Consider the following 27,754-nt stretch of genomic DNA (forward strand, 5'->3'; position numbering starts at 1 on the left):
CTGTACCCTCAAACTCGGGCGATACTCTGCAGCAGCAGGATGGTATCCTAGTAAGTTATCGCTCTGTTAGGAGAGCCAAGTGATGCCCTAGGAATTTGGCTTCTGTGCCAAGGTCTTGCACAATACAGAGCAAAGATCAAATCTGTGATATTTCTGATTGTCCAAGCCCCTCCTAGGCCAGGGGGAAGTGCTTTGTGGCACTTCGGAGGCTCCAGTTTACAAATGCGGGCACTGGGAGCTGGATCCATGCAGTGTGCTGATCTTTGAAAGATCTTGTTTTAAAGCATTTCACACTCAACCGAACTAGTGCCTGGCTCGGACTTAGGTCCACATGTGACTCGGTGCCTGCCTACTGTGTCAGACATGGCGGTAACGTACCCATCACCGTGGAGAAAGCATCCAGACACTCCAGCACAAAAAAGAAATCAATGAATAACATCCCCGTGGGAGCAGGCAGCACATCCAGCCTGTGGTGACAACGTGCTCAGGGGAAAGAAGCCTTTAAAGTCCTGGTGCAGCTCCTTAACCTGCCCAGGAGAGTCGGCACAGAGGGAGCGACCGTGTGGCGTGGCCGTGCCCCGGGGAAACACCGCGTGCCCTGAATTCTCACCAGCTTTTATTGTATGAGGTGGGTCACGCACATTCCTACAAATAACCCAACCTTTTCCTGGGTGGGAAAGAAAAACAGTAAAACAGTCTAAATGCAGAGCAAGCTGCTGTCCGCTGATTGGGCAAGAGATGATTTTTTTCCTAACCTGGCTGGCCTTGCTCAGCTGCATTCTTAAAGATCATGGCTATTTTCCTTGCCTGTTACCATTCCATGAGGTACTGTGACAGAGAGGCTTTTGTTCACCCTGATCAAATCAATTTCCAGTTTTGTTTTAAAGCTGCGTGAGAGGAGAAAAGTGCTGCCTCAGCATTTGCTCAGCTTAGGTAAAATACAACACTTGACGTGGCTACAACAGGTAGATGTAGTAAGAGATAACCATAGCCTGGTGTAACATTGCAAAGGGGGAACATTAAAATAGAATTTCAATTAGTTAAACTGATAAAATAATTTTAGAGTGTTAAATATGTTCAAATACTCATTACAATTCAGATAGTACACAGTTTCTTTTATATAAGAATTTATTTATATTGTTAGCCATTCTTATGTAGCATGTATTGTTCTATAATCCATTCATACTCCAGGATTGTTTTGCCTCACTTCTCCTAAGAAATCGTAAGCCAGCTCTGAGATATCAAAGGCTTTGTGAGTGTTTTCTGACGAGAGCAGATACTGAAGCGCACCATCGTTCTCTCGGCTCTTTTTCAAAAAGTCGGCAATCACCTTCCAGCGAGACGCTTCCGACTCCTCCTCAGCCCACTTGTAGTCGGGGAGGGCAGTCGAGTGGAGAAGAGGGAAGACGGAGTCGTGGTACGCCAGGACAAACTGAGACTTCAGAAATTCTTGATCTCTCTGCACGGAAGAGTATTTGAAAATACTTCAGTGCAAACAGGCGGTGTTGGCAAGCACTTCTACCCAAGTATTCTCTGCTGCCCAGGCGGAGGGTTGCACCAGTCCCACGCTCCTCGCAGCACTTGGCAGGAGGTACGGCTGCACCGTAAGTACTGTTACTTTACACTCCGACAGGACATTCTGCGTGTGGCGGGAATTATATCCTCCCCAGTAAAGACCAGTTTGCAAACTGCAGAGACTAAGAGTCAACCTGCTCAATTATCAAACACTGAAGATCTCCTGAGCACCACACAAGATTTGTGTGCCTCATTTTCCCCACATACACTAGAAAACCATTTTGTGCAAGGACACGCTGCCTCCTGGAAAACTCACTGACCACCCAGACTCTTCCAGAAACAGCAGCAGGACTGGCATTGAACAGTTCACGTCTCGGCAGGTGATTTACAGCTAAGTGTCACAACCACGCAAAAGGAGTTAGAATTGGCCAGGCAGCAATCCTACCGTGGGAGAGGCACACGACAAATCAGGTAAAACTGGATGGTTCTGGGATAGCAAGAAGTTACTGATACTTTGAGCAGATCAGCTTTCAGTTTGGATGAATGGCCTTGAAAAAGCGATTCTGACTCAACAGCATTTTGGTTTATTTGCATACACAGGGAGATCCCCGTGTGTATCTGTTCAGTAGCACGCACAATGAATGCAGGATCCTGCCGCGCCACGTCAGGTGTCTCGAATCAAGAACCAATATTGGAAGCGCATCGTGGGAAGGGCCACACTTTGGGTAGGAACCTGTAATAGCTTCCCCGCTAATAACCAGATACAAACACCAAGACAAAAACTTACAAGCTAATTTCATATTCCTTCTCCTTGAGTACTGTTAGAAGTATCAGTAAGAAATGTTAAGAACTGCATTTAGCCTATCTACAGTTTCTAAATAAATATGCTGAGAGGAAAAGTTAACTTGCAATAACAGTGACAGAAAGCTTCCGCGAATTAGCTTTAAAAAACGTCCAAGAAAAGCCTCTCATTTATTACCTTCTCAGATCTTTTCAATGTTGTTTCTCTGTCTGCCCAAGCACTCTACAATGAAATGAAATGTAAAATCAGAGTGGGATTGTGGAGATGTAAAACAATTCCGTTTTCAGCTGCAAAAGTCCTCTCGCTGCAATCCCACAGTGTTTAAGCTCCTGTTGCAGTCCCACTTTCCCCACCCTCCCCATTCCTCCCTTGCGCCAGTTGACTTAATTTAAGCAAACAGCCATTCCACCACGTGTTACACATGCGAGGATCTGCAGATTTTAACTAGCAGAGAAATGAAATCATAGAAATGAAATAAAGGGGATCCACTTTTCAGAATGATTTTTTCCGCCCTACAGGCCTGCAGCAATGCAATCGTACTTGACATGATTATAATTTTTCTGCTGTTTGGCTTTTCCATTTCTCTTTTCATAGGATTAAAAAAATGGCTCAAATTTTGCAAATTATCTGGAAATCCTGACACATCAGATGGAAACGAATGCGATGGAGATAACATACCCGGAGCGCATCCATCAGGTCTGGTTCATCCATGAGTTGAGGGAAAGTTGCTAAAATAGGATTACAGATTAATTCTGAAATAGAAGACCACACGTTAAAGGCCGAGGAAGAAACAGGATGGTTTTCAAGGTATCAGCACATCAAGGTATTGAACATATCCTCTCCCTCAGAACATTTCAAAGGGAACATGAGCTGTAATAGCGCTCTGGAGCACAGGGAAAGCAGAAAAGCTCTCTAACAACTGCGTTCTCTGACTGTACCCAACTCTCGGTGGCTGAGAGACCAGAGCCACACAAAACACCATTGCTGCTTTATTAAGAGAAACCAGCAAGCAAGAGACCTTCCTGATTTAACGTGGGAGTAGAGCGAGGTGTTTTTCCTCATTTCTGCACCTGTCTTTTTTCATAAACACCTGAAATCGTGCTGCTGGATTTGGATGTTATGAATAAACACACTTGCATTCTACCTTGATCTGGCTTGTGTTGCGTGCCATTTTAAAATAACCGCGTGACGAGCGGCACGGTGAATTTCCCACATCATCCACCGCAGAGGTGTCCTGCCTGCTTTTCAGGTGAGCTACAGGTGATATGAACAGCTGGCTCTCCTGTTCCAGCTGCATCACAGTCAGGCAGGGCAGAGCTGCCTCCTGCGACCGGCAGGAATCGAAGCTCTGGTACAACGCCCAGCAAAGCTGGAGCCCCCGTAGCGCAGGGTCCTGTCGTTATTTTAGTGAATGAGATTGTGGGTAAGATTTCAAGAGTGCTGCAGGTGACGTAGAGAGGAATTTTGGTTGAAGTGGTTTTCTCTCTTATGATTTTAAGTATTTAATCTATGCTGTTGTTTCCTCATGTTGGGGTTGATGGAAAGTTTAGTAAACACCAACCATTTACTAATAACAAAACATTTTGGGGAAGCAAGCCAGCCCTGGTTGCTTTTGTGAAATGTAACAGGCATTTTAAGTTGTCTATTTCTAAAGTGACAGTTGTTTTTGAAATAACAGAAATCGTCTTTTGTTACACCAGAAAAAACGTAGAAAATGGCTACCAGAACAAGTTCTGAAACACTGGGGTAAATCCTTTCAACCATTTCAAATGAAGACTGAATCCAAACGGATGCAGTTTAACTCCAGGAGAGGTCATCACCCTCATCTGTTGCCCTACATGATCAGATCAATTCAGGTAAGTGTAGCCATTCTCAACTGGCCTTTAAAAACTTAAGAGTTTTCAGTTTCTCTGTGATGAATTTATTAAATAAGGTATTAATTTATTAAAGGGTCTGAGTTTAAGATACTGAGCATGTATATTAACATTAGAGAAAATCAGGAAGGCAGTTAAGTCCTGAGCACCTCTGAAAGATGAACCTGTAATTCAGATACCAAGGCGTGGCTACACATTGGAAGTTAAAAATGGTAGTAAGTGCACAAGCAAATTCATTTGCCATGAGAACAGGAGACAGATCATTCAGTCTGGAGAGGAGACACAGGAGAAAGCACAAGCAAATGGCTTTGCAGTACCAATCTAAATTCACCTCTAGTACAGTAGAAAATGTAACTTTTTCATATTTCAAATTGGTTTTAAAATGGAGAAGACTATAAACTACCACAGTTCTGTTGAAGGAAAGATGTGGAAGGAATAAGGTAGAGTTCCAAAATCAGTGCAGGGTATTGAGTTCTAATACCAGAACCCTTCCACTTCTGCCTCTCCCTGCTGCACTGCCCAATAAGTAAATAATAATGAAAAAAAAGATTACTTGGCCTCAATGACAAAAACATCTGCCTAATCTCTTCTGTAACTCATGAGAACATGCATATACTAGAAATGAATGAGTACACCTGTGTGCTTGTCTCATCTCTCAGTGCATGGGTGGTGAAAAAGAAACATTTCTCTTCCAAATAACCCTTCACCTTTATTTACTTATTTATTTAGAAATAACCTTTTACCCATCCACATAGGCTTTTTTAAATGAGGATGTCACCAAAAGCACTTCATTCATACTTCATAGAAAACAGAACTATTCTTGTGGTTTTTGCGTTCTGCGAGTGAACCCATGTCAAACAGGGCAACGCATTAGCTGTGAGTTGCAATATTACTGGTTGGAAATGCAAACACACCGAGCGGTGGTATTCACAGCGAGAGGCTGCTCGCTTTTGGGAGCTGGGACAACAGCTTTCTGTTTGGCCCCACAGCACTGAAATCTGACACGTGGAGCATGACTTCCCAACCTTGTGAGATGGTACCAGCACCACCAGGGAACAAAATCCTCCGAGTAGCCTGTATCAGTGAAGTTGTTCCTGCAGAGCCCCCTGTCTCTGACAAGCGGGAGACTCTGGAGAGAGTAATTCTCTTGATGAGCCCGATCTTTCTCCAACACACTCTCCATCACCAAGTTCTTCTCCACAACAGCAATTCTTACCTGTGCTTTGTGTGCTTATTCTGTCTCTCAGCAGTGCATCACCAAGGATTTGTCGATAAAACACCAAGAGATGGGCGTAGCACATGCTGCCAATTAATGTTTCTGGTAGCAAACTGAAAATAACAAGCAGTTAAGATTTTTATTCAAAATTGCTCTGAGAAGCATTGTTCACCAAAATTGAGAGTAATGACAGCTTCCTGGAGATGATTATTAGCTCCTGTTGGCATCTCCGTGAATTTCTCACAACTTTGGAAGGTGCACAGGGATACAGCTGTAACAGAATCTTGCTGCTGCAGTTTTCAATCTTATCTAAAGACTTTTTGTTCGTTTTCAACAAAATAGCTCTACATGTCTAACGGAGATTGAGTACCATATACAGGTGGTGACGAAGCTCGTGTTCTGGGGAAGGGGAACGCTTTCAGGAACCATTCTAGGATATCTGAAATACTTTTCCATTGTCTGGCAGCACACACAAATACTTACTTCAGAGTGTCTTTTGATTGTGCACTTAATGACTTCAGTTTCACTACAAGCACAGGCTGCTTCTTCAGTGTTATGAGCTGATGGAAAACACCACTGCCTGCTTTAAGAAACAAATAGCCAATATGGAATCAGTCCTTTTGAAAGAACGCTAAGAATTATAAGATTAGACATTTTAAATTGGCAAGAGATGTTTTGCTAAAATTATAATGATTTAAGGGTGGTCTAAAAACCAGGAGGAGTTGAATATCTAAAAACACATGTAGGACTTGAACAGCCTGGCTTGGGAGCTCTTTAGATCAGTGCAACTGCTGAGCCTTGGGCCATCACCCCAGAGCCAAGAAGTGTTACGTGCAGGTAAAGAAATAATTGATGACATTTATCAGAACTAATCCTCAACCTGCAAAAACTGGAAATTACAGAAACATGAGCACTGGCTGTTCTGAATCCCACCAGCCCTGACAGACGGCTCCCTTTCACGCAAAATAAGAACAAGCAAAAGAAAACCAGGCTGTAGTGAGTGCTTGCTAACGGGAGAGAATGAGAGCATGTTGTAAAATAGGTACAGCAGTTGTTGTATCATTTCATCTACATAACTTTTAGGAGAAACCATACCTCTTCTTGATATCGATGGGTCAACCTCAACGCCTCTCTCATAGGGAGTACCGCCGTTTAATAGCAGCTCATGCATCCTGGGAAGGAAGAGCAGCACACGTAAAATAGACAGGAAGAAACCTGTTATCTCAAACAAAACTGGCACAGTGCTCGTTGTTATGACGAGCATTGTATGTGAAATTATTATACACAATTACCAAGTAATCAAACCTCAAATGATAAATGTGAAGCTTGTATTATATTGGGCAGCTAGTTAATTATTTTAAAAGAAACTAGCAACACTGATTCTTTTCTACATCACTCCAATATTATATGAAATTTAGCAGTTGTTTCACTAATGTTTTTTTGAGGAGTCACCACTTTAGTATCAAATTTTAAATAAGAAAGATTTAAGATATTGAAAAATAATGTAATCCTAGTTCAGGATTGCACCTGCCCCTATCAGTGTGTAAGCATGAAACAGGAACTTTACTCCTAGCCTAAAATATATGTATATACACACATATGTAAATACAGAAAGGGAAAGAGAGAGAGAAGGAAAACAAACTTACTTGGGAGGAACAGGCAGTCCGCTAGGAGTAAAGAGCTTCAGAAAAGCCCAGCCACAGCTCAGCTCTCCTCTTTCACCCGTTGACTAGAGAAAAAGATAAAAGCAAAGTACTTGAGCAGCTAAACCACAGCGAGTAACTGAACCACAATTACTTAGAATAATCACGGAAAAATGGTTAAAGCCCCAGATTTGCGGTAAGCAGACACTGACTCTGTCACATTCACAGGTGTCTGAAGATGTTTACCAAACAGCACAGGCAGTTATGCTGAAGTTGATCAAGAGGCAAGGATTTATAAAGCCACGAAATATGCATTGAAGAGAAACCCACGAGTATCAATCTCCTGGAAAAGAAGAAATGCACAGCTACAAAGGTGAGAACCCCCAAACCTGCACTGATGCTCTAAAGAATACAGGAGAGAAAACAAACTGACCCAGAGGGTTTACCCATCTGCTTGCAGAGTTTCCAAGGCAGTGACCCTGCGTGTGGGAAGGTTTATTCACTCCATGGGGAAGGAGCCGATCCGCCTGCCTGCCCAGCCTTTCCAGACCCACAGCACTAACAGCAGGTAGGAACTTGTACACACCGTGGTCTTCATTTACACTTTGGAAACAGAAGCAGACAACTCTGCATAATCTTCACTGCTCCAATTAGCACGAGGAGGGTCATTATGCCCCGTTAGGTCTGTGAACCATCACACAGCCTGCTTCCCTCCAAATGTACGCTCTGCTGATCTCCTGTGCGCCAGCTCTGCATCCCCACACGCTATCCGTGTCTCCTCACATCGCCACAGGCGCTGCGCTCCTGCACCCTGAGTTCATAAAGGTGCCAGTTATACAGAAAATAGTCCCCTGTGCAACTTCTCTGTCCATGTTTTCAAAATTCTGTTGCCCACCAGCGACCTGTTCCAAAAAGCCACCCTATCCTCCAAATATTAGTGTTTCTTACACCCCTGCCTTCTATTACGGGAGTTCTTACAGGCTTTACCATCTCTTGTGTCACTACATGGTGTACTTGTCACAAGCACATCCTGGGTGGACAGGATATATCTGTATCGCAGTAGAAACCAGTGTCCATACTATTTAAACAGTTAAAATTTTACTTTCTAAACTATATAGCACAGTAGTCTGAAACAAAATCACAATGCTAGAAAAACAATGCACGAGTGAAGAGAGAATCGGTGCTTTGTGATCACATTGCATGAGATCTTTGGCAGAAATTATTTCAATGTAAGTAAAAGTACATTCATGTCCACTAGTCAGAATGTCTTTTATTCTCTTAAATATTGACTAGAACTAAAAGCTCCAAATCCCAGCATCTCTCCTCCCTCCCAGAAGCCAAAAGGAAGACAATCTTACAGCAAGCTAGGAAAAGCTCAGCTAAAATTCCCTTTGGATCTCACATTTTGCTACTTGGATACTGCAGATTAACACAGAATATGTGACAGCTGGTTCACTTTATAAACCAGTGCTTGGAGCGATTTATATTGCAATTTACACACTTACGTTGCGAATATAAGTGATACCAAGTTCAAATAATATACCAATGTCTGAAGACAGAGAGTTGGACCTGACAAAACAGTCGCCATCGAGCAAGCTGGGTAAAATGCCCGTTACCTAATACAGAGAGAGGGAGAAAAAAAAAGTGAACGTACATATTAAAAACACCCTCTGATTTTTAAAGGCCATCAAATACATCACTTATTCACATGCAATCGCAGACCCAATGCCACTGCATGTAAAAGAAATTGCTATGAGTGTGGCCCTGCATGGCACCTGAATCATGGGACAAGGCGTGTGCACTTTTTAAAATGAAATTGAAACAAAAGTGGCTGGTCTGTTCCTGGGATCAATTCCGAGTTAGGCAGTGCCACCAGCCGCATCACCAGTCCCTCCCACTCCTTCTCCTTCCCCTGACTCTTCTTCAAAGTGTTTTTGCTCCAACACTTGGCTTAGTTTGAATTAATGCACTTTGACAAGTCTTGTCTTTCCTGCGTGTCCATTTTGGTTGCAGTCCATTTTATTTCAAGACAAATAGCAGAAGTACTAGATGCTGTAAACAGATGGTTACTGGCTGTGTCACTCCTACCTTTGGAGAAAAGGACCAGGTTTGAGGATTTTTAGGCTGCCATGTAGCTCTCACTGTGTGAATGTTACTCAGCACCTAAAACGTATTAAGTGAAAAAAAAAGCTATGTTTCTTCTGGAAAGTTACGCAGCTTTAAGAAAATGCAGTATTATCCCAGATTAATCCAACACTCTACACACAACACAGATAAAATCACTCTTGCTCTTCAACTTTATCAAATGGTTCCAGTTTAAAGGGCTACAGAGGAAGTTTTCTCTGAAGCTGCAGAGCACTTTCCAACCATCCTGGCTTCACACACACCAGTAATAGTCCCTTTGCCCCCAAGAGCGTTCAGCGCAGTTGAAAGAAAACTGCCGGATCGTCAGCGTTTGATGCTGTTAGAAAAAGCTGCTCTACACATACGCACAAAGGATCAGCGGCAGGTGGGGCAATCTGGAAATGACCCTGACCCAGCTATTCCCAGGCCTGTCCCAGGGGAGAGATTGGCCCAGAAACAGCTCATCGCCAGCCCGAAGGAGGAAGGATGCGCAATGGCAGGTGGGGGAACCGAAATTAGGGACTCAGAGGAATGGAGCTCTCACCCCAGCTCCTCCCAGGGCGGCCCAGGGGCCGGGTGTGATGCCCATCGCCATGAGTCACACTAATCCGAAAGTAAATTAAGCATCTCAGGGTTGTGCGTGTGTGTCTCTCAGAGACAAACAACTGGAGGAGCTGGCTACCGGAGGGACCAGAGCGTGAAAGATCCACACCTCGAGACTTTTTTTGGTAGCCAAACGACTTACCCGATTGCCATCGAACAGGCAGAGTCGGACGTGTCTGCTGAGCACCTGGATGCTGACTCCTGGGAGAGGAATCATTTTACAGCTGCACACAGTGACAACCAGGGAGACTCGAGTTGGTCTGGGACAGATCTGAACACAAACAGAAGGATTCACTCTCCAGGCTCCTCCTGAATGTGGTACCAGTTTCTTTTTATTTACTGAGATGACAAAATGTAGTGTTCATGAGACTGGATTCTTCTAACCACAAAGTTTGTGTATTATGAGCAGCAACAAAATTTCTTCATAAGCATTTGTAGCAATCTCCTTAGAAAAGAGTTAAATATTTTAGTGTGACAGAGAGAAGCCCCTATCAAAGTCTGAGAAGAAAGGAATATTCTAAAAATGGTGCAAATCAAGCTTTCTTACCAGTAACACTCACCGTATTTTTCTCAGAGTCCCAGACCAAGTCTTTGAAAGCCAACTGCGATGGAGTCAGGTCGGGCTGCAAAAAGGAACTTGCTCGAAACTCTTTGCCTACAACAAGAGGAATTTTAAAAATTCTTATAATCTTTGTTACCACAAAATGGGCGACACCCAAAATTCAGCTGTGGCTAAACTTTCTTTGAATATTTGACTGGTCCAAATAAAACTGGGGGGGAATTTTCTACCAGTGCCCTGTAAAAGGGTACTTTTACTATTCACAAGTGCTAATGCAGTATTTCATTCACGAAGCACTGTAATTTAATTACCAAAAAGAGCTATTGACTGGAAACAGTTTTAAACAAAAAGACTAAGAATATATGAGATGTGCGATATATTCAGTGTAGAGGCTCCAAAAGATCTCCAAGAAAAAGAGAATATTAAAAAAAACGTCATTTTTCTTCAACGGGAAGTATCTTCCAAGGCGGAGAGTCTTTGAAACCACTAGGAAATTTGTTATTGCCTCCATGCGGCCAGGATTTTACACAGATAAATTAAAAATTAATTGAAGAAGAGAACACATCTTTTCTACATTATTGGACAGGTCAAATATAGCATGTACAGATTACCCATTATAATTAAGCAAGACTGATTTTAAGCTGATAAGCAGGATTAGAAACTGGCTGCGGCCATTTGGGAATCCCGCACTGCCATTATTGTGAGACGATCTTACCTTCTTGTAAGAGCTGGAAGAGCGAGGACAGGCGGAATCCTGCAGGAACCGCTCCGGTGGTGGCCAGTACCTCTACTGTGTCATTCTGGAAAAGGGATATAAGTATTCCTTAGTGTTCCTGTTTCAGGTATTAACTCAGCCAGACTCCCATGCTGTGCAGCCTATTTCTGAAGCATTAGAGAACATTTTTATAGCATTTCTTGCTACAAAAGAAAACAAAATAGAGATGTTAATTAAAAACATTGTTCCCTACTATGAGATACAGTGTTTGAGAAAAGCCAAACCTTGTCTAAAAACTAATTACCATACGGGCAGGTGAAGTTACTGTGTAAGAGATCCACCCACCTCTGCGATGGCTCTTCGGATGGCACTCCAGTGAGAATCTGCTCTGCAAGAAAAACAACGGGTTTGGTGTTTTTAATATAAAATATCATCTTTGTGTGGACAAAAATGTAAACACTAAATACGGCTTTGTCTTTAAATACCTGCAGCTTGATAACCATATGTATGTGAGATACTATTAACGGCATATTTCTCTCCACTAAGACTGACTGACAGTCTCAGGAGCTGGAACAGAACTCCATACACAACCCAGTCATTCTTTGATTTTATGGCAGGGAAAAATAAAAACAAACCAAATCAAAACTCGCCAACAAACCCGCTCAAGTGAATACATGTCTGCAAACTGAAAAATAACAAACCAAACCAAACCAGTGTCTGCTGTACCGAAAAGAAAAACTCGGTCACAAAGAACCAAATTCCCTTGTGAGGTATTCTCACAGTAAGCAATGATTTTTAGGAGGAAAAGGAAGAATTTTATACTTGGTTTTACATCACTCCCTTTACCTTTTTTTAATTTCAGTTCCATCTGCGGTTTCATCCACCACTTCAATGTGTTCTTCACTTTGCTCTTGGTTTTCTTCATCTTCATTATAGACCTGTAATTCAGATTCAGAAAGGGAAAGCGCTGGATTCCTTCACAGTTCTCTTCTTAAAACTGCTTTCTCTAATGAATGTAAATAGTTTATGAGACATTAATAGTTTACAAGGGGAGATTTTCTGTGGATCCTTTAAGAAGAGAGCTACATCAGGACTACAATCAGTTTTATGCAGCTGTGTTTTCATTAATATCTCCAAACCACAGAGGTGAGGCTGGAACAGAAGGCTGCAGCGCACTGACCGCGAGGTACGTTCTGGGAACGAGGCCTCTCTCCCCTCTCGAGTTTTCGGCAACCCACCAGCCATCCGCCTTCTTGTCGTGGATAAGCAGGACTTCACCTTTCTTTGCCATTAGGAGAGACAGAGACAAAAAAGACCAAATATTTCAAAATGGCTCCACGCACAATTAAAAAAAATACTAAAAAAACTTTTCCCCCAGCAGAAATCACAGACTAACACAAGAGCACTGCGAAAAGCCACTTCTCCCTGAATCCCGCAAGGAACTGCTTGAATCCCAGAAGCACGGGGTTTAATTATAGTCATTGCTTAATACAGAATGATCTGCAGTCAAAAAGCTCTACAGAGACATATTTACCGTGAATGTGAGGTCCCCTTCCTGCTGCGCACTGAAGTTCCCAACAGCAATACATTCTTTAACGTTTGGATCATCCAGCAATTTATCCTCATCGTCTGCTTCCTCACTGTCTTCCTCCTCGCTGCTTTCTTCAGCTTCACTCTCATCTTCACTCTCTTCCTCCTTCTCGTCTTCACTTTGAGGATCTTTGTGATGCTCATCATCCCTACCCAAAATAAAGAAAACTTTGGTTTTTTATTGTGTTACGTAAAATTCTGGAAATTGCTGTAAAGCTTTGCAATATGGGCTTATTTATCTCCAAGGGCTTTATCCAGCTACAGAACTTTCATTGTTGTGTTTTACTCTGTCCTTATCTGAAAAAACCTCCCAAATCCTGATGATGTTTCCTCCCCAAGCGCACAGACCACGTTGCATCTGCTCCTCTCCACAGCCACGTTATAATTCAGCCATTAACCAAAACCCACAGAAAATGCCAGTGAGTTCTTCACGACCGCATCAAGAAAACAAGCCCCAAAAGAGCTTTTTTAACTCTGTGCAGATAATAAACGAGATGAATTAACAATTTTTCCAACCACAGATTGTATTTATTTGTTTAAGCTGCTCACACTGCGTAATTCGTCGTGATGTTATCCTGATCCAGGACCAGAACAAGTTTCTGCAGCTGCCGAGAGAGTTTTAGCAACAGCTTTTCTTCTTCTTCTTTCCTCTGATTATAATTCCCCACGGGCGCAGGCTCGTCGGCCTGAGGAAGAAGAACACAACAAATTGCTCAAAGAATCAACATTTTTCGGACACATCTTACAAGCTTTCTCCCTCCTGGGCTGCTGTCACTCCCTGCTCAGTGCCATCCTCCTTCCCCTTTTGCTCTGCCGGGAGGAAATCTCACAGTCAATTTCAAATCAGTTTCTCCATTCAAATCAATTTCTCTGCTTCCAATGGAATGCACTGGCTTGATTAATATTTTATAAGGTGTTGATAAAAGATTTTAACTTGGGCACAATAAAGCATTACGAATGTGCTTTTAAATAACCTGGATGGATCCCGTAGATCCCAGTCGGGGCCGTGCAGCGCTGGGCATCGCTCCTGTCCTGCGGCACCTCAGATCCCAGGGGTGGGTGTTCTCTGAACACTCTTTTGGGGAAAACCATGAACAGATTTGTGTCCACACTCACTTTTTTCAAGCCACGAAGAGCATTTGTATTCTCATCCACCAGTTTCTTCAGCTGCGTACATCTGCATGGGAAGCAAGGCGGATAGATGGGATTTTCCTAAAGTTCTCATAGAGGGGTGACCCAAATCCCGCACTGATACTGAAACGTGTAGATGTGGATACTCGGATCTTCCCCCCGCTCTGTGCACAGTGTGGCAAACCCCGGTACGAGCCCAAACGCCAGTTTAGCTGATTATTATGTGACGTGCAAGTTCCCAGGTAAAACCACCTCGGTGGGGAGCGCCTCACCTCAGCGAAAGGGCCTCCCGCTGCCCGGGGGCCGCGGCCGCGCTCTCCGCCCGCAGCGCCTCCACCTGCAACACAGCACAGGCGCCCGTCAGGCCCCGCCGGAGCCCCCGCACCGCCCCGTCCCGTCCCGTCCCGCTCCGCACCGCACCGCCCCGGTACCTGCGCCTGCAGCTCCCGGCTCCGCCGCTGCAGCCGCTGCAACGGGCCCCGCGCCCGCCGCCCCGCCATGGTTGCCAGGCAACGGGCGCTGCGGCGCGCAGGGATGGCGTCACTTCTGGGCCGCGCGGCAAGCCGGGAGTTGTAGGCGCTGCGGGGCCGAAGCGGGGCGGCGCGGCCTGGGCCACCCGCTGGGTGGAAATCACCGCGGTCTGCGCCGTGGCACTGCGGGTACAACGTGCTGAGCCCCCGCCCCACGCAGCCCCACGCAACAGAATCGGAATCGCAGGACGTCCGGGGCTGGAAGGGACCTCCCTGGAGCAGGAACGCCCAGATGAGGTTACACAGGAAGGTGTCCAGGCGGGTTGGAATGTCTGCACAGAAGGAGACTCCACAACCCCCCTGGGCAGCCTGGGCCAGGCTCTGCCACCCTCACCGGGAACAAGTTTCTTCTCAGATTTAAGTGGAACCTATTGTGTTCCAGCTTGAACCCATTGCCCCGTGTCCTGTCACTGGTTGTCACCAGAAGAGCCTGGCTCCATCCTCCTGACACTCCCCCTTTCCATATTGATCCCCATGAATGAGTCCCCCCTCAGTCTCCTCTTGTCCAGCTCCAGAGCCCCAGCTCCCTCAGCCTTTCCTCACACGGGAGATGCTCCACTCCCTCCAGCATCTTGGTGGCTGCGCTGGACTCTCCAGCAGTTCCCTGTCCTGCTGGAACCGAGGGGCCCAGAACCGAACGCGGGTGCTCGATCCTGTGCAGTGCTGCACACCCAGGCTTTGCATTGAGGGACCTTCCAAAGGTCCTTTCTACAGAAAAGCGACACGACTAACTTGGCTACAAATTAGCATTTTATGGTCTTAAGGGACTCTAAGCAGCATATTCTTTTTCCCAAAAAGCTTTTCAGACTTTCCCATTTCAGTAACGTAGTTGCAAACCAGCCGCCTGCACAGCCGACAGCAAATCCCCCAGCTCAAGGCAGGAGGACCCCTTCCCTGAGATCCTGGAAGTATATTCAGGGGAAGAGGGAACGTGCCACAGCCACCTCCGCAGCTCCTTGTCCAAAGCACAAGAAGAAATTCAAAGCACAAGCTCCTTCATCTGCCCATTCATCCCACTAGTGCACGCAGCCACTTCACTGTCCCCACAGGTTTCTTTTCACGTGTACTTTCACCGTGAGACCTGTCACTCGTTACAAACACCCATAAGGCCTCTTTTTGTGTTCTGGAGAAATAAATACAACTAGCAACAACACAGCGTGATTTTGGCGGGTTTAATGTATCAGCAGCGCAGAGCCGCGTGCTTCAGCAGGGCTAAAGCAACACAAACACCGAATCCGCTCCGAAATACGGAAATTTGGGTCATTGTCCTTCTGTCCTCAGCGTTTGGGCTGTTGTCCCTCTGTCCTCAGCGTTTGGTGTTTGGGCCATTGTCCCTCTATCCTCAGCGTTTGGGCCATTGTTCCTCTGTCCTGGACATTTGGTGTTTGAGCTGTTGTCCCTCTGTCCTGGGTGTTTGGTGTTTGGGCCGATGTCCCTCTGTCCTGGGAGTTTGGTGTTTGAACCGTTGTCCCTCTGTCCTTGCTGTTTGGTGTTTGAGCTGCTGTCCCTCTGTCCTGGGTGTTTGGTGTTTGGGCCGATGTCCCTCTGTCCTGGGTGTTTGGTGTTTGGGCCGATGTCCCTCTGTCCTGGGTGTTTGGTGTTTGGGCCGATGTCCCTCTGTCCTCAATGTTTGGTGTTTGGGCCGATGTCCTTCTGTCCTGGACGTTTGGTGTCTGGGCCGTTGTCCCTCTGTCCTCGGTGTTTGGGCTGCTGTCCCTCTGTCCTGGGCGTTTGGTGTCTGGGCCGTTGTCTCTCTGTCCTTGGTGTTTGGGCTGCTGTCCCTCTGTCCTGGGCATTTGGTGTCTGGGCCGTTGTCCCTCTGTCCCCGGCGTTGGGTGGCTTAGGCTGCCGTCATGCGGGATCCCGGCTCCTGCGGCCCCACGATCTCGTCCTTCACCAAACCCGCACACCGGGCTCCGCTCCCGCCGCGTCCCCGGAGCCGCGGCCGCCGCAGGGGACACGGTGGCACCCCGCGGGTGGCGGGGCTCAGGCCGCCTCCAGGCGCTCCTGCGCGGCGGCCAGGCGCTGCTGGAGCCGGCGCTGGCGCCAGCGGAGGAAGCGGCGGCGCGCCCGGCCGGCCTCCCAGCCCACCAGCACGCCGGCCGCGAAGGCGAGCAGCAGCGCCCAGCGCACGGCCCGCGGCCGCAGCGCCGCCGGCACCATCCCCGCGGCTCCTCCCGCTGCTGCGGGCGGGCGGGGCGGGCGGGGCGGGGGCGGCCCCGCTAAAGGCGGCGGGGCCGGGGAGGAGCCGCGTGTGCCCGCGCCATGGCGGAGCCGGGCTCGCAGGTAGCGGCTCGGAGCCTCCCGGGGACGGCGGCGGTCACACGGGGTGGGGGTCCTGGATGAGCAGTGTGGGGGATTTGAGTACTGGAGGGAGTGCAGAGGAGGCCATGGAGGTGGCGAGCGCTCTGGAGCGCAAGTGTGATGGGAGCGGCTGAGCGTTCATCCTGGAGAAAAGAAGGTTTATCACTCTCTGCAGCCCTCCTTGGAGCGTGGAGGGGGTTGGTCTCTTCTCCCAAGTGATAGGACAAGAGGAAACGGCCCCGCGTTGTGCCAGGCGAGGTTCAGATTGGATATTAGGAAAAAATCCTTCATGGAAAGGGCTGTCGGGCATTGAACAGGCTGCCCAGGGCAGTGGTGGAGTCACCATCCCTGGAGGGGTGTAAAAGGTGTTTAGATTAGGTTCTCAGGGACATGGGTTAGTGTCAGAGTTAGGTTATGGTTGGACTCAAGGATCATGAGGGTCTCTTCCAACTGAAATGATTCTATGTGCAAAGCTATAGTACCCATTGTACTGCTTCCCACCTCCCCTGGCGTGAAAGGGACCCCCTCTGAATATTTGCTTTAAAATGTATTTTAGGCTCCAACAGCTACTGAGCCTGTTTGTTTTTCCCCTTTCCACAGGACCTGCTGTTGGCAGCAGCGTTTGTCTCCGACGCACAGTACAACAGGAATATTCCTTTCAAGACGTCCCCGGAGGCAGTCAGGTACGGAACTCTGTGTCCCCACGAGTGACCGTGACACTGTGCTGGAGTGGGGCGCTGTGCAGGGCTGTGGGGTGCTTGGCTGGGCTGGGGGGAACCAACTTCAACCGGGTCCAAAGAACAACCACCAGCAGGGGCTGGGGACTGGGTGCTGAAAAGGCTGGGTGGGTGAGATGCAACAAGCTGGATTTAAGCTGAAATGCACACGTAAGGGAGCTTAGTGCATTAGTTTGTTGAAGATGGGAAAATAAATAAAATGTGGGTTTTTCTGGAGAAAAAAGAAAAAATTAAAATGTTTCAAGATGGAAGGTGTGGGGTGGGAGAGTTTGGGAAGCGTGGACACCAGCCTGCCGCACACCAAGGCTCCGGCTGATCAAAGGAGCGTGTGGCGCCTCTGCCCAGCTGTGCTTCAGAAAGGGGGGTAGCTGCTGGGGGTGGGAGTAATTACAAGCTGGTGTTAATTGTGGATTAGTGTAATTCCTCAAGGCTGTTTTGGCTGCAGTGGTGACTCTGTTCCCTTTCAGCTGCTGGTAAGAGGCCAAGGAGCTTTGGTCAGAGAGGTGACTCGTCCCTCAGGCCTGGGCTGCTTTAGGATAACTATTTTTATCTGTAAAACCTGAGAGAACGTGGCTTGTGTAGAAGGGACAGATGATCCAAAACCTGCTGTAAGGGATGGCATCCTGCTTAAGCTCAGTATAAAAACCAGTTTACTGAGCAACTCCATGCTTCTCTCTGGTGGCTTGGCTTCTCTCTTTGCTTTTTAACCTGCAAAGAAATGGTGTTAGATAACTAATCAGACTTTGTTTGTGTGTCATGTGGATACCTGAGCTTAGCAGAGGTTTGCACTCGAATTAAGAAACAAGGTAATTACAAAAAAGAAGCAGCTTTACCCAATCTGTATGGTGCAGTCTTGAACTGAATGGGAGAGTGCCGGTCTCCCACCTTCCTGGTGTTTTGCTCCCTGGAAGGGAATATAACATCCCTCAGCTACGAGACTACAAGGAAGGATCAGGAAACAAATTCCCAAATCCCTGGCTGGAATAAACTGTGCTGCTGTCACCCTGCCTCCGTGACTGTTTGGGACAGCGTGTGCTGTTCTTTCAAGAGGCGTTTGGTGAGCCCGTGGGTGTGTGCACTGCAGCCTCTCTTTACGGTGCCACTGCCTTCTTTCTGCAGGCTTTATTATCTCTATAACCACTGGATTATGCGAACAGCCACCTACTTCTTCATCTTTCTCGACCTGTCCCTTGCGGTGTTTGAAGAACCTGCTGTGTATCCGCTCCCCTTCCTGGTAAGTTTGCAGTGTGGAAGCAGCGTGCAACTACTATCGCATTGCTTGGTGGAGCAAACAAAGGTTTCTTGCTTAAAACTAGTTGTCAAAGGTGTCAAGAAATAATCAATGCTGATATTTCTCTTGAAATGGGGACAAAACGGGCATAGGAGCTAAACAGGGACTATGGGAGCTGTTGTGGCTCTCAGCAGTGGCTGCTGTGACTGCAGACAGTCACGTTGCTTTTCTGCATCTCAGAGAACAGTTCCAGGCTTCTGTGGGACCCAAGTCCAGTCCTCGTGTCCGGAAGCAGAAGCGGAACGTCACCCTTAGGACTGACTTCTTTGTAGCCTGTATTTGTTCTACGCTAGTGTGTTTGTGAGAGATGTGCTCCTCAAATCCCAAGCAAATAAAATTTGCTGGCTTCAACCTGCCCGTGGTAGGGAGTTTCACAAGAGGAGACCTGGAACTATTGCTCAGTGCCAGATATGTGAGGCTGTAAAACAGCCGGCAGAAAAACCCACTGGAAAAACATTTATACTGACTCTGCCTGTATTTCCTTTGCCTGTACCCCAGCCTGAGCATCATTGTCTCCGTGCAGAGGGCTCACCCTGCTCTTGCTGGCCCTGACTTGGCCCTTCTCTCCCCGCAGGTCACTTCTGTGCTCGAGGTGCTGTGCCTTCTGGTGTTCTTTGGCCGACTGACACATTTTGCAAAAGTGACCCATCGCAGCGTGTTCTGGAAGGACACCAAGAACATCTGCATCATGGTTGCCATCCTGGTGAGTTAGGCCTAGGGTGGAGGGGCCAACGTGGAGGTGGCTTTTTGCTCCTCCTTCTTTCCTGGTAACATATGCCCTGACGCACAAGCTCTACAAGAGCCATGGCCAAATTGGCCAACAGTTGGGCATGTTCTCAGCTAATCCATTGCCTTCACTATCTAGCCACGTTTCCAACATTGCTTCTGAGAACTGTCCTTCTTTCTTCTCCAGTTATCCCTAACAGACTTGGCCATATACGGGGTCCTCAGGATATACGACGTGAGGAGCATTCGATGGTCGAGAATTGTGAGGCCCATCTTCCTGATCAACTTTGCAGAGAGTCGCCAGGTAAGGAGGGGGTCTGGTGGGATGTACCTGTGGTGTGGGGTCCTCTTTTTGGACAGCCTGCTGCTTTCTGAGGTCCACGGCATTTCGTACAAAGGGTTTTGTGCAGGAATAGCGGAATTTAGGTTCCCGTGAGTGAAGGTTGCTCTCAGAGGTGGCCTGAAGCCGTAGTTTGAGATGGAGAAAAGGGTGCTCTGATTTGGGGAAGATCATGCATAACAGCCAAGGGGCTGTGCATGGTCCAGCCTGCGTGGAGGAGCAGCCTCTGTCTGCGGGCAGAGTTGGGTGCCGTCCTCTGGAGCTGTGAATGGGAGCAGCACCGTGGACGAGGAGACTCTTTCTTCCCAGGTCAGGGGCCAGGTTACTTATTTCTGGAAGTGTTGTGCTGTTCTCAGAAACCCAACGTGGAATCCAGATGGGTGACTTGGACTCTGATCCCTCTTGTCACATGGAGATCTTTTCCCCGCTACCCAAGGCCTTTCTGGACCTGACTTAAACAAACTGCTGTGGTGTGGAGGCCTGGGGGAGGGAGCAATTGAATTTTCAGGCTCGTAGCATTTGTTTTGTGGCCTGGAGTGATGGGCTTCTGTCCCTGGACAGTCTTCTGCAGCAGGAGCATCTCAGCAGTGCCACAGGGCCCTCTGTCCCTTGGCCAGCTGGGTTTGTGGTGGTGTGGAGATGGGGTCTCTCCTAACGTCTCCTGGGGAATGAGGAGGAAAGACCTGGTACGTTTGCACAGGTTTTAGCGGAACAGAGATGGCCCATCTGGCTCAGAATCTCTCCTGACAGAAGAGCATCCCACTGCGCTGGCCTGTTCCCGTGTAGGTGTTTGATCCAGGTGGGATGGCGAGGGGCGGAACAGCGTCTCTAACCGCTTCCCTTTTCCCCGGCAGATTCGGAGAGCCTTCCGCAGCATCCGCAACACACTGCCAGAGATCACCTACGTCTTCTTGCTCTTCATGTTCAGCCTCCTCATGTTCTCCCTCATGGCCTTGAAGCTGTTTGGCGAGAGGTGCGAACACTTGTTTTGCTCAGGGCTGGGTGGGAAGAATGTGTGGGATGCTTTCGGACAGGAGGCAGCGTAGCAACTCCAAGCGATTACTCGTGAATACACGCACTGCTGATACGTGCAGTTCCTGTGTTTAACTTCAGATTGTCCTCCTGCCCCTAGGAATCTCCAGACAGCAGAAGGCTTGCCGTATTTCAGAAACTACCTAGAAATCGTGTTTGACCTCTATGTGCTGGTGACGACAGCCAACAGCCCGGATGTCATGTACGTGTGCTGAGCTTGCAGTCTTTCTGTGGGGAACGCTGGTGTTCCGCTCCTAGCGGCAGCAGCTCTGGCCAGAACAACACTGTGTTTTGCACAACGAGGTATTTCGGAGCAGCAACAGAGCTGCTCCTTTTCCAGCCTGCAGGGGTATCATGAATTCGCAACCATCAGTTTTATAAATGGCTCTGAACCAGAACCTGAGTTTACGAAGACTTGTAGAAAAGATGCATTAAAATACTGCTTTCCAAATGACCTGGTAGCTGTTGAAGGCTGAAACCTGAGGGACAAACACACACACACACTTTGATTAAAACCGTTTCCTGAAAAGGATGGGTATGCTCTAGTGAACAGATGTCTTTTTCCTCTTGTAATATTTTCTCTAACTGACCAAATGCACAGTTTTTGCCTTGGGTATTATCTGGCTAACAAAAACAGCACTTAGAAATCCATCTGGAAGACTCTTTTCTTGTGTTTTCTTTTATTTCCCCATTTGTCTGCCTAGCAAGTACCAATCTCTCTCCCCTTCTCTAGGATGCCAGCGTTTGACTTCAGCTCCTGGTATGCCCTGTTCTTCATTGCCTTTGTCATCGTCAACACCTACATCTTCATGTCTCTCTTCCTGGCTGTTGTGTACAACAACTACAAAAAACACCTGAAGGTATGGTTTGGAGGGGGAGTTGTGATCATGTTATTGCTGTTAGGGGCTTCATCCTGGTTCAAAAACAACGCCTGTGTGCAGGAGACTGTTTTCAGTTGGCTGTAAGCACACAACCCACTTTTTCTGCCACTGCACGTGCCCTTAGAGCAGAGGAGATGTGAAGGGAGCTTTAAGCAAATCGGAACTCTTGCTGCTTCTACCCAAACTGAGTAGGTGCAGTTTGGTGCTTGTCATCAAAGGGTGAGAGCTGGGAATTGCTGATTGTAGGAAGCCTGTGTGGACACATCCTCTCTGCTTCTGTGACCTGTGGGCACGCAGATCCCATGATCTTTGTTGTCTCCTTCCTGTTGGACACTGTCCTTTGTCTTTTCTTCCGTTTTTTTTTTTTTTGGTGCATCTCCCAGCAGCGAGCAGTCTGTTGGTCTTTCCGGAGAGCCCATGGTTGCCTATTAAATGCCATTTCTCATCAAGCCCACTGACTGTGCTGTACTTTGTGTCTAATGTCACTCCAGGTGTGTTCCTCTGTCTCTTCTTGCCCTCTGCACCATGAAAATAAGATTTATTTATTAAAAAAAGAGGCAGGGTGACTGAATCACGATTCTCTCTCTAGAATGAGATCCGTGAGCTTGCTTACATGAAGCGCCGCAAGATGCTAGAGGCCTTCAGCCTCCTGAAGGAAGAAGAAGGGGCACAGTTTGTGGTTAGAGAAGCCCGGTGGAAACAGCTTGTCAAGCTGGTGGCTCCTGATATCAGCAGCTCCCACAGAGAGCTGCTGCTACGCATCTCAGATGATGAGCAGAAGGGTTTTGTAGGTGAGCAGTGGGGCAAAAGCCTCCCTTGTTATTAGATTCCTCCCGTGTAGTCCTCTGGAGCCAGGATATCGGGAGAGCTGGGTCAGCCTCCTCATGCTGGATCATGCCTATCTTGATCATGAAAGGTTTGTGTTGGTTGTTGTCCTGCAGCTTGAGCCAGTCCCTCAGGAAAGGGGCAGTAGGAGCTGCTTGAGCACCACGTTCAGCCTGTTTTGTGGTGGATACCACTTTGGGCAGGTGTGTTGTCTGCTGTTGCGAGCAGGTATTGAGTCCAGATCGCCGCAGCTTGTAGCTCTGTATCTGCCAAATGTTGTCTGTCTTTAACAAGAGCTGACTGACTCTCTCTTCTGCAGACAAGAAGTCCTTCGTACAGCTGGCAGATCTCCTCAACATCCAGGTGGTGACCCTGAAGATCCACAGCCACCCGCTGGGGCAGTGGGTGCCTCGTGTGTACGCGTCAGGCGTGAGCCGGTTCCTGCGCAGCATGGTCAGGCACAGGTGAGCCGCTGCTGCTTGTGGCGCTCAGAGGGCGCAGAGCCGTGGTGGCGTGAGGAAATCCTCAGCTGGGTGTCACACTGCGAAGTACAAACTGCCTTTAGGCAAACAGTGGGAGCTCTGTTTGTGAAAGTGCTGCTCTTAGCCTGCCTTCAGTGGTGCAGAGAAACTAGGTTTAGTTACTGGTGAGTCCACACCTCTTCCAGTCCCACTTGTTCAGACCTTCTAGAGGCGCTGAGTGAAAAACGGTTTTTAATGAAAGCAAGAAGCGCTATATCGCCTGCCTTGCAGGACTAAATGCTTCCCTTAAAGGTGATTTTATGTCAGCAGTCTCTGCTGCAAACCTGCACTGCGCTGCTTCCTCAGCTCTCACTACTATGAGCTGCTAGTGCTCTTTCACACCTGAGTCTTCCCAGGATTAGAAAATCACTGAGGTTGGAAGGAACATCTAGAGATGGTCTGGAGTAACCCCACTCAGCTAGAGTAGGGTCCTCAGGGCTACGTCTAGTTGGGCTTTGAGTACCTTCAAGGGTGGAGACTCCATAATGTCTCTGCAACCTGTTCCAGTGTTTGACTGTCCTCTGTTTAAAAAATGAAAAAGCTTTTTTTTGTTTAAATGGAAAATCCTGTATTTCAACCTGTGCCCCTTGCTTCTTGTGCTTTCACTGGATAGCACTGCAAAGAGTCTGGCTTGGTCTTCTCCGCACCTTCCAGCAGGTATTTCTGCACATTGAGCTCTCCCAGCACTTCTAGGGAGTGAAAAACTGATTTCTCTTTTTCTTCTTGCAGGGGATTTGTTTGGACTTACGATGTGATCATTCTCATAAACGCTATTTTCATTGCTCTGGATGAGGAAAGCCCTTATATTTCTTATGCAGAGTGGGTCTTTCTTGCTCTGTATATAATTGAGATACTCCTGAAAGTGTACACCTATGAACCAAGGGCGTTCTTTGGCAAAAATCAGTTTTGGAACTGGTGAGTGGGATGAATGTTGGTGTTAAAGGTGAAGTGTGATGAACTTTGCGTTCAGCTCCTCGAGAACAGAAAGTCTCTTGGAGAGATGAGCTGCCTGACTCTAACTCATGTGTCAGGGTGTAGTTAAAACAATTGTGTGCGTCAGAGGGCATTAGTGTTTTGCTAAACAAAGCTTGTACACGCGTTCTCTGTCACCATCAGTCTAACGGCACTGCCTTCCCTCGCGCTAGGTTTGATACCCTCATCATCTTTGCTGCCTTGACTGCGACGATACTCAATACCACCCTGAAATCGAGTAAGTGCAGCTTCCACAGCCTGCGTGTGTCTGGGAAACTTGGTGGTCTCAAGTAGCCTTTTGCCTTCACCTTGGGCTTGGGAGGCTTTTTGGCAAGACAATTCCCTATATGGTTTCTATGAACCAAGCAACTCTTTCTTTTTATAGCTACCTGTTACAGTATTTTACAAGGACATAATGGTAACAAATGTAAGAACATGTTTTATCTCTACACTCCCCTGCTTATTTTTCATAACCAAAAAAAATACCTTTTTTCCTTTCTCAGCAGTGAAATACAACAGTCAGCAGATCCTGGACATTGTCTTCATCTTAAGGGTCCTCAGGCTAATAAGGATTGTTGACAGCATTCAAAGGTAATGAAGAGAGTGGGGTAGGGATGTGTTTTTTGGGGACAGGCTGTGTCAGGGGCTGGCTGAGACAGTGCTGTGAGTCGCCCTGCGTGGCTGCTTGGCCGCGGTCAGTCCAACTCCACAAAGCATCCCCGGGCCTTGTCCCTGTGAGCCCAGTTGCTGCAGCCTCTCTGGAGACTTATTTATGAATAAGGCCATGTGGGGGGCACACGTGGGCTGGGATGTGGTGATAAGCAAGTGTGGGCTTTAAAAGAGCCTCCCCACAACAGGTGTTGTCATGAATCGTTTGCTGTAGGTTCCGGGTCATCATGAACACGCTGATAAACATCGTGCCGACCATGTTGACATTTGGTGGGCTAACTCTGGTAAGAAATCCTTGTATCTTAGCTCAAAACACTCCAGTTTTACAGGAATGTGTCTTAAGTCTCGCACTCATGCTGTTGCCAAGAGGATAAATGCAAATCTCTGGATGGCGGGCCCTTGGAACTGTAAGTGTCCATTGGATTTTTTGGTCATTGCACAGGGAAATGTGTGTAAAAGGGTTGGGCTCCAGCTGGCTGCCAGGTCAGGACATCATCCTGCTTTGGTCCATGGGCCAGTGAAGATGTTCTGTGCAATCTGGGCTTTACACTGTAAGGGATCAAACTGTGGTTTGGGCAAGAAGCTGAACAAGAATCCTGTTTCTCAAATAATTTCCTAAAAATAAGTTCCCCTCTTGGGATTTGAGAATATTTAATTTTGGCTGTAGTTCTTGGCATGTTATTCCTGACTGGTAATTGCTTTTGAGTGGCTTGGGTCTCTTGGACTCTGCTGCTCCTCAGCAGCTTGCTGTGTCTATAAAAGCTTAAACCTGCTGGAACTCCTAAACTTGCCGTGGAGCCTGCTGCTCCCTGGAGAGGCAGGCAATGGGCTTTCTCTTCCCAGGTTGTGTACTGTGTCTTTGCGATTGTCGGCATGGAGTTATTCCATGGGAAAATCCAGTTCTTCCCTGCAAACTCGAACGCTCCTCACGCCCTAGAGTGCGGAAACCCGGCCCTCAAGGATTCCCTCTTTGCCCGGGCGAAATACTGCAAGAACAACTTCAACAACTTTGCCTCGTCCTTCATCGTCCTGATGGAGCTCACCGTGGTCAATCAATGGCACGATATCCTTTGTGGTGGAAGGTCCAAAGTAGAGCTTGGTGATCCGCACTCCTCCCTGACTCCGCTCTCCCCCTTGTTCTGCACACACACGGGCGCATGGTGCCAGAGAACAGAGAAACGGTCCTTGCAGAGAGCTTTGTTCAAAGGGTTTATCCGGAATTTTATCTAGTTCCTCCCTTAGCGCTGCTCAACAGCGAGATGTTCTCCTCCCTGAGCGCTCTTGCCCTTAACTCCTGTCATACTCTTCGCCAACGGGTTTGCCAACGTGACGGTGCAGCCCGCCAAGCTGTATTTCATCGCCTTCCACATCATCATGGTGATAATAATCGTCAAGTAAGTTTGGGGTCGCTCCCCTCTGCTTTGGAGGGAAGGAGGGCTCTGCCCCGTGCCAGGATGTGTTGCAAACAAATCTGCTGTGTCTGTTCTTCTGTCCACGGGGTGCTGAGCTCCCCATCTCCAGCAGAGGAGGGGACGAAGTTCTGAGATTTAGCCTGAAAAACACCAAGACTGTAGTTGATGCCCAAAATCAGAAGCAGGGGGAAGCCAGTAAGGAAATGCTGCTATGTAATTGTGCTCGTTGTTTCTTGCAGTATCTTCGTGTCGTTCATTTTGGAAGCTTTCTTTGTGGAATACTCCCTGGAGAAGAGCGAAGTAGAAACGGCCATTGAGCGCAAAATCCAGGAGCTGGGAGTGGGAGTTCAAGAGTGAGTACCCCAAAAGAAAAACCTCCCGGGATGGGATGTGACCCCCCTGGGGTAACTTCTGGTCCTTTTTGTGTAGGGATGAGCTCCGGGATGAGCAGCTCCTCGATAACATGGAGGGTGCTGAGCACGACCTGGAGGGGGAAGGTGGAATGAAGGCGCAGCCTAAAGGGCTGGTCTTTAAAATTGCATCTAAACGTAAGTGCAGCTTTCTGGCTTTGGTGTGAGAGGCCACATCTCTGAACTGGCCCCAATCTCTGGGGAAGCTCCAACCACTTCTGCTTCCTTTGGCCTATAAAAGCTGCTAAAACCCAGCTGGAGATTTGAGAGAACTGTGGACACTAATGTTTCCTGTTTCTTTTTTTGCTTTTGTAGCAAATTCTTTTCCTCTCTTGTACCTCGGCCCTTCTCTGCGCACTTTTCTTCACTAGCCCGTCTCTGAAGACGCTGCCTCGGTGGCTGAGGTCCTGCTGTTGCCAAGAAGTCTGTTTTTCTGCTTTTCTCCTTCCTACGTGCACTCTGCATTCCTCCTGCCTGGGATCACGGGTGACTGATGCTCCTTTCCTCAGGCATAACGCCTCCTTTTTCTTCTTTCTTGCTGAACCTCAGCAGTTCCCTGAGCTCGTACTGCTTGGCAGTGCAGCTGCTTGGGATCACAAATCCCCTGGAAGGCACAGGGAATAGAAGTGCTTAAAATCTTAAAATAATAGTCTTTATCCTTTACAAGTGCTCGAAAATATCTGGGGTAAAAAGAAAAAACCAGGGACCATCATTTGGGGTTTTCTTGCCAACAGCAGCAGGTGCTGGCAGTGACATTTTGTTTTGGCCACCCGCAGGGTACAGGACAGTTGACGCTCTGCTCCAGCGCATGTTTGAGGCCGAGATACCCCTTGAAGATGAAGGCCCTTCACTTGAAGAGACCCCCAACTTGTCCCCAGTGCCCGGTGCCCAGGCTGGGGAGCGCCCTGTGTAGCAGGGACAGCCCGGGGTCGTTGATGGGAGCAGCGGATCTGCAGCTCCAGTGTGTTCCCTGGCTGATTCCCGCGCCTGGGGACCAGGTTACACAGCGGAGGGGGCGGCTGAGCCCAGAAAGGGCTTCATCATGTAAAGGAGCTTTATCTCATGTAGAGTCACAGCTAAACTTTGGAACTGGAACGACCCTCCCCCGAAAGCAGAGGGAGAGTCGGTGTATCTGTAACGGTGCCCTATGCAGTATGTTATGGAGTACCCACTTGTAACGGGGATCTTGTATTCCAGCGCTTTTATATGCGTATCTGGACCAGTGTAAGCTGAGTTAAACAGCTCTTTGTACATTGAACACAATAAATGGCTCATAATCAGAGTTAATTACAGGCTCGTGTAGTCATTTGGGGTTGGGAAAGGCCTGGAAGA

At 47.7% G+C, this 27,754-nt stretch overlaps 3 protein-coding genes across 15 annotated transcripts; 1 reads left to right on the top strand and 2 right to left on the bottom strand.

Annotated features, from left to right (window-relative positions):
• Positions 1-1,110: 1,110 nt before the first annotated feature.
• On the bottom strand, positions 1,111-14,512 carry NPHP1 (nephrocystin 1). Of its 4 annotated transcripts, none has more exons than XM_065059986.1 (20): positions 14,204-14,512; positions 14,045-14,109; positions 13,758-13,818; positions 13,191-13,327; positions 12,586-12,790; positions 12,232-12,333; positions 11,898-11,989; positions 11,397-11,439; positions 11,052-11,136; positions 10,338-10,432; positions 9,920-10,048; positions 9,139-9,213; positions 8,556-8,666; positions 7,054-7,136; positions 6,503-6,579; positions 5,891-5,990; positions 5,408-5,520; positions 2,996-3,069; positions 2,495-2,539; positions 1,111-2,265 (listed from the first exon to the last, which is right to left on the bottom strand). In XM_065059986.1, exons 1-20 carry the CDS (start codon positions 14,270-14,272, stop codon positions 2,194-2,196), a joined length of 1,833 nt encoding a protein of 610 aa, XP_064916058.1. In that variant the 5' UTR covers positions 14,273-14,512; the 3' UTR covers positions 1,111-2,193. The 4 variants fall into 4 exon arrangements, with proteins under 4 accessions (XP_064916058.1, XP_064916057.1, XP_064916056.1 ...); XM_065059985.1 differs by having other exon boundaries at positions 1,111-1,459; positions 5,891-5,987; positions 14,204-14,502; XM_065059984.1 differs by having other exon boundaries at positions 1,111-1,459; positions 14,204-14,455.
• On the top strand, positions 1,397-27,709 carry LOC102087721 (uncharacterized). Of its 10 annotated transcripts, XM_065059976.1 has the most exons (23): positions 2,116-2,240; positions 2,912-3,566; positions 4,018-4,173; positions 7,279-7,423; positions 7,511-7,618; positions 17,207-17,289; positions 18,463-18,577; positions 19,209-19,337; positions 19,548-19,664; positions 20,555-20,673; positions 20,833-20,934; positions 21,466-21,592; positions 22,203-22,404; positions 22,758-22,902; positions 23,689-23,874; positions 24,105-24,169; positions 24,435-24,522; positions 24,815-24,884; positions 25,444-25,663; positions 25,904-25,994; positions 26,252-26,365; positions 26,442-26,560; positions 27,199-27,709. In XM_065059976.1, exons 7-23 carry the CDS (start codon positions 18,491-18,493, stop codon positions 27,333-27,335), a joined length of 2,118 nt encoding a protein of 705 aa, XP_064916048.1. In that variant the 5' UTR covers positions 2,116-2,240; positions 2,912-3,566; positions 4,018-4,173; positions 7,279-7,423; positions 7,511-7,618; positions 17,207-17,289; positions 18,463-18,490; the 3' UTR covers positions 27,336-27,709. The 10 variants fall into 10 exon arrangements, 9 of the variants coding, with proteins under 9 accessions (XP_064916053.1, XP_064916054.1, XP_064916050.1 ...); XM_065059981.1 differs by lacking the exon at positions 2,116-2,240 and adding an exon at positions 1,397-1,604 and having other exon boundaries at positions 7,279-7,618; XM_065059982.1 differs by lacking the exon at positions 2,116-2,240 and adding an exon at positions 1,445-1,591 and having other exon boundaries at positions 7,279-7,618.
• Positions 15,460-16,506, bottom strand: MTLN (mitoregulin). Its single transcript, XM_065060014.1, has one exon. It carries the CDS (start codon positions 16,463-16,465, stop codon positions 16,289-16,291), a length of 177 nt encoding a protein of 58 aa, XP_064916086.1. The 5' UTR covers positions 16,466-16,506; the 3' UTR covers positions 15,460-16,288.
• Positions 27,710-27,754: the final 45 nt, after the last annotated feature.

The sequence above is a fragment of the Columba livia genome, chromosome 3 (genome assembly GCF_036013475.1).
Source record: "Columba livia isolate bColLiv1 breed racing homer chromosome 3, bColLiv1.pat.W.v2, whole genome shotgun sequence".
Lineage (NCBI taxonomy): Eukaryota > Metazoa > Chordata > Aves > Columbiformes > Columbidae > Columba > Columba livia.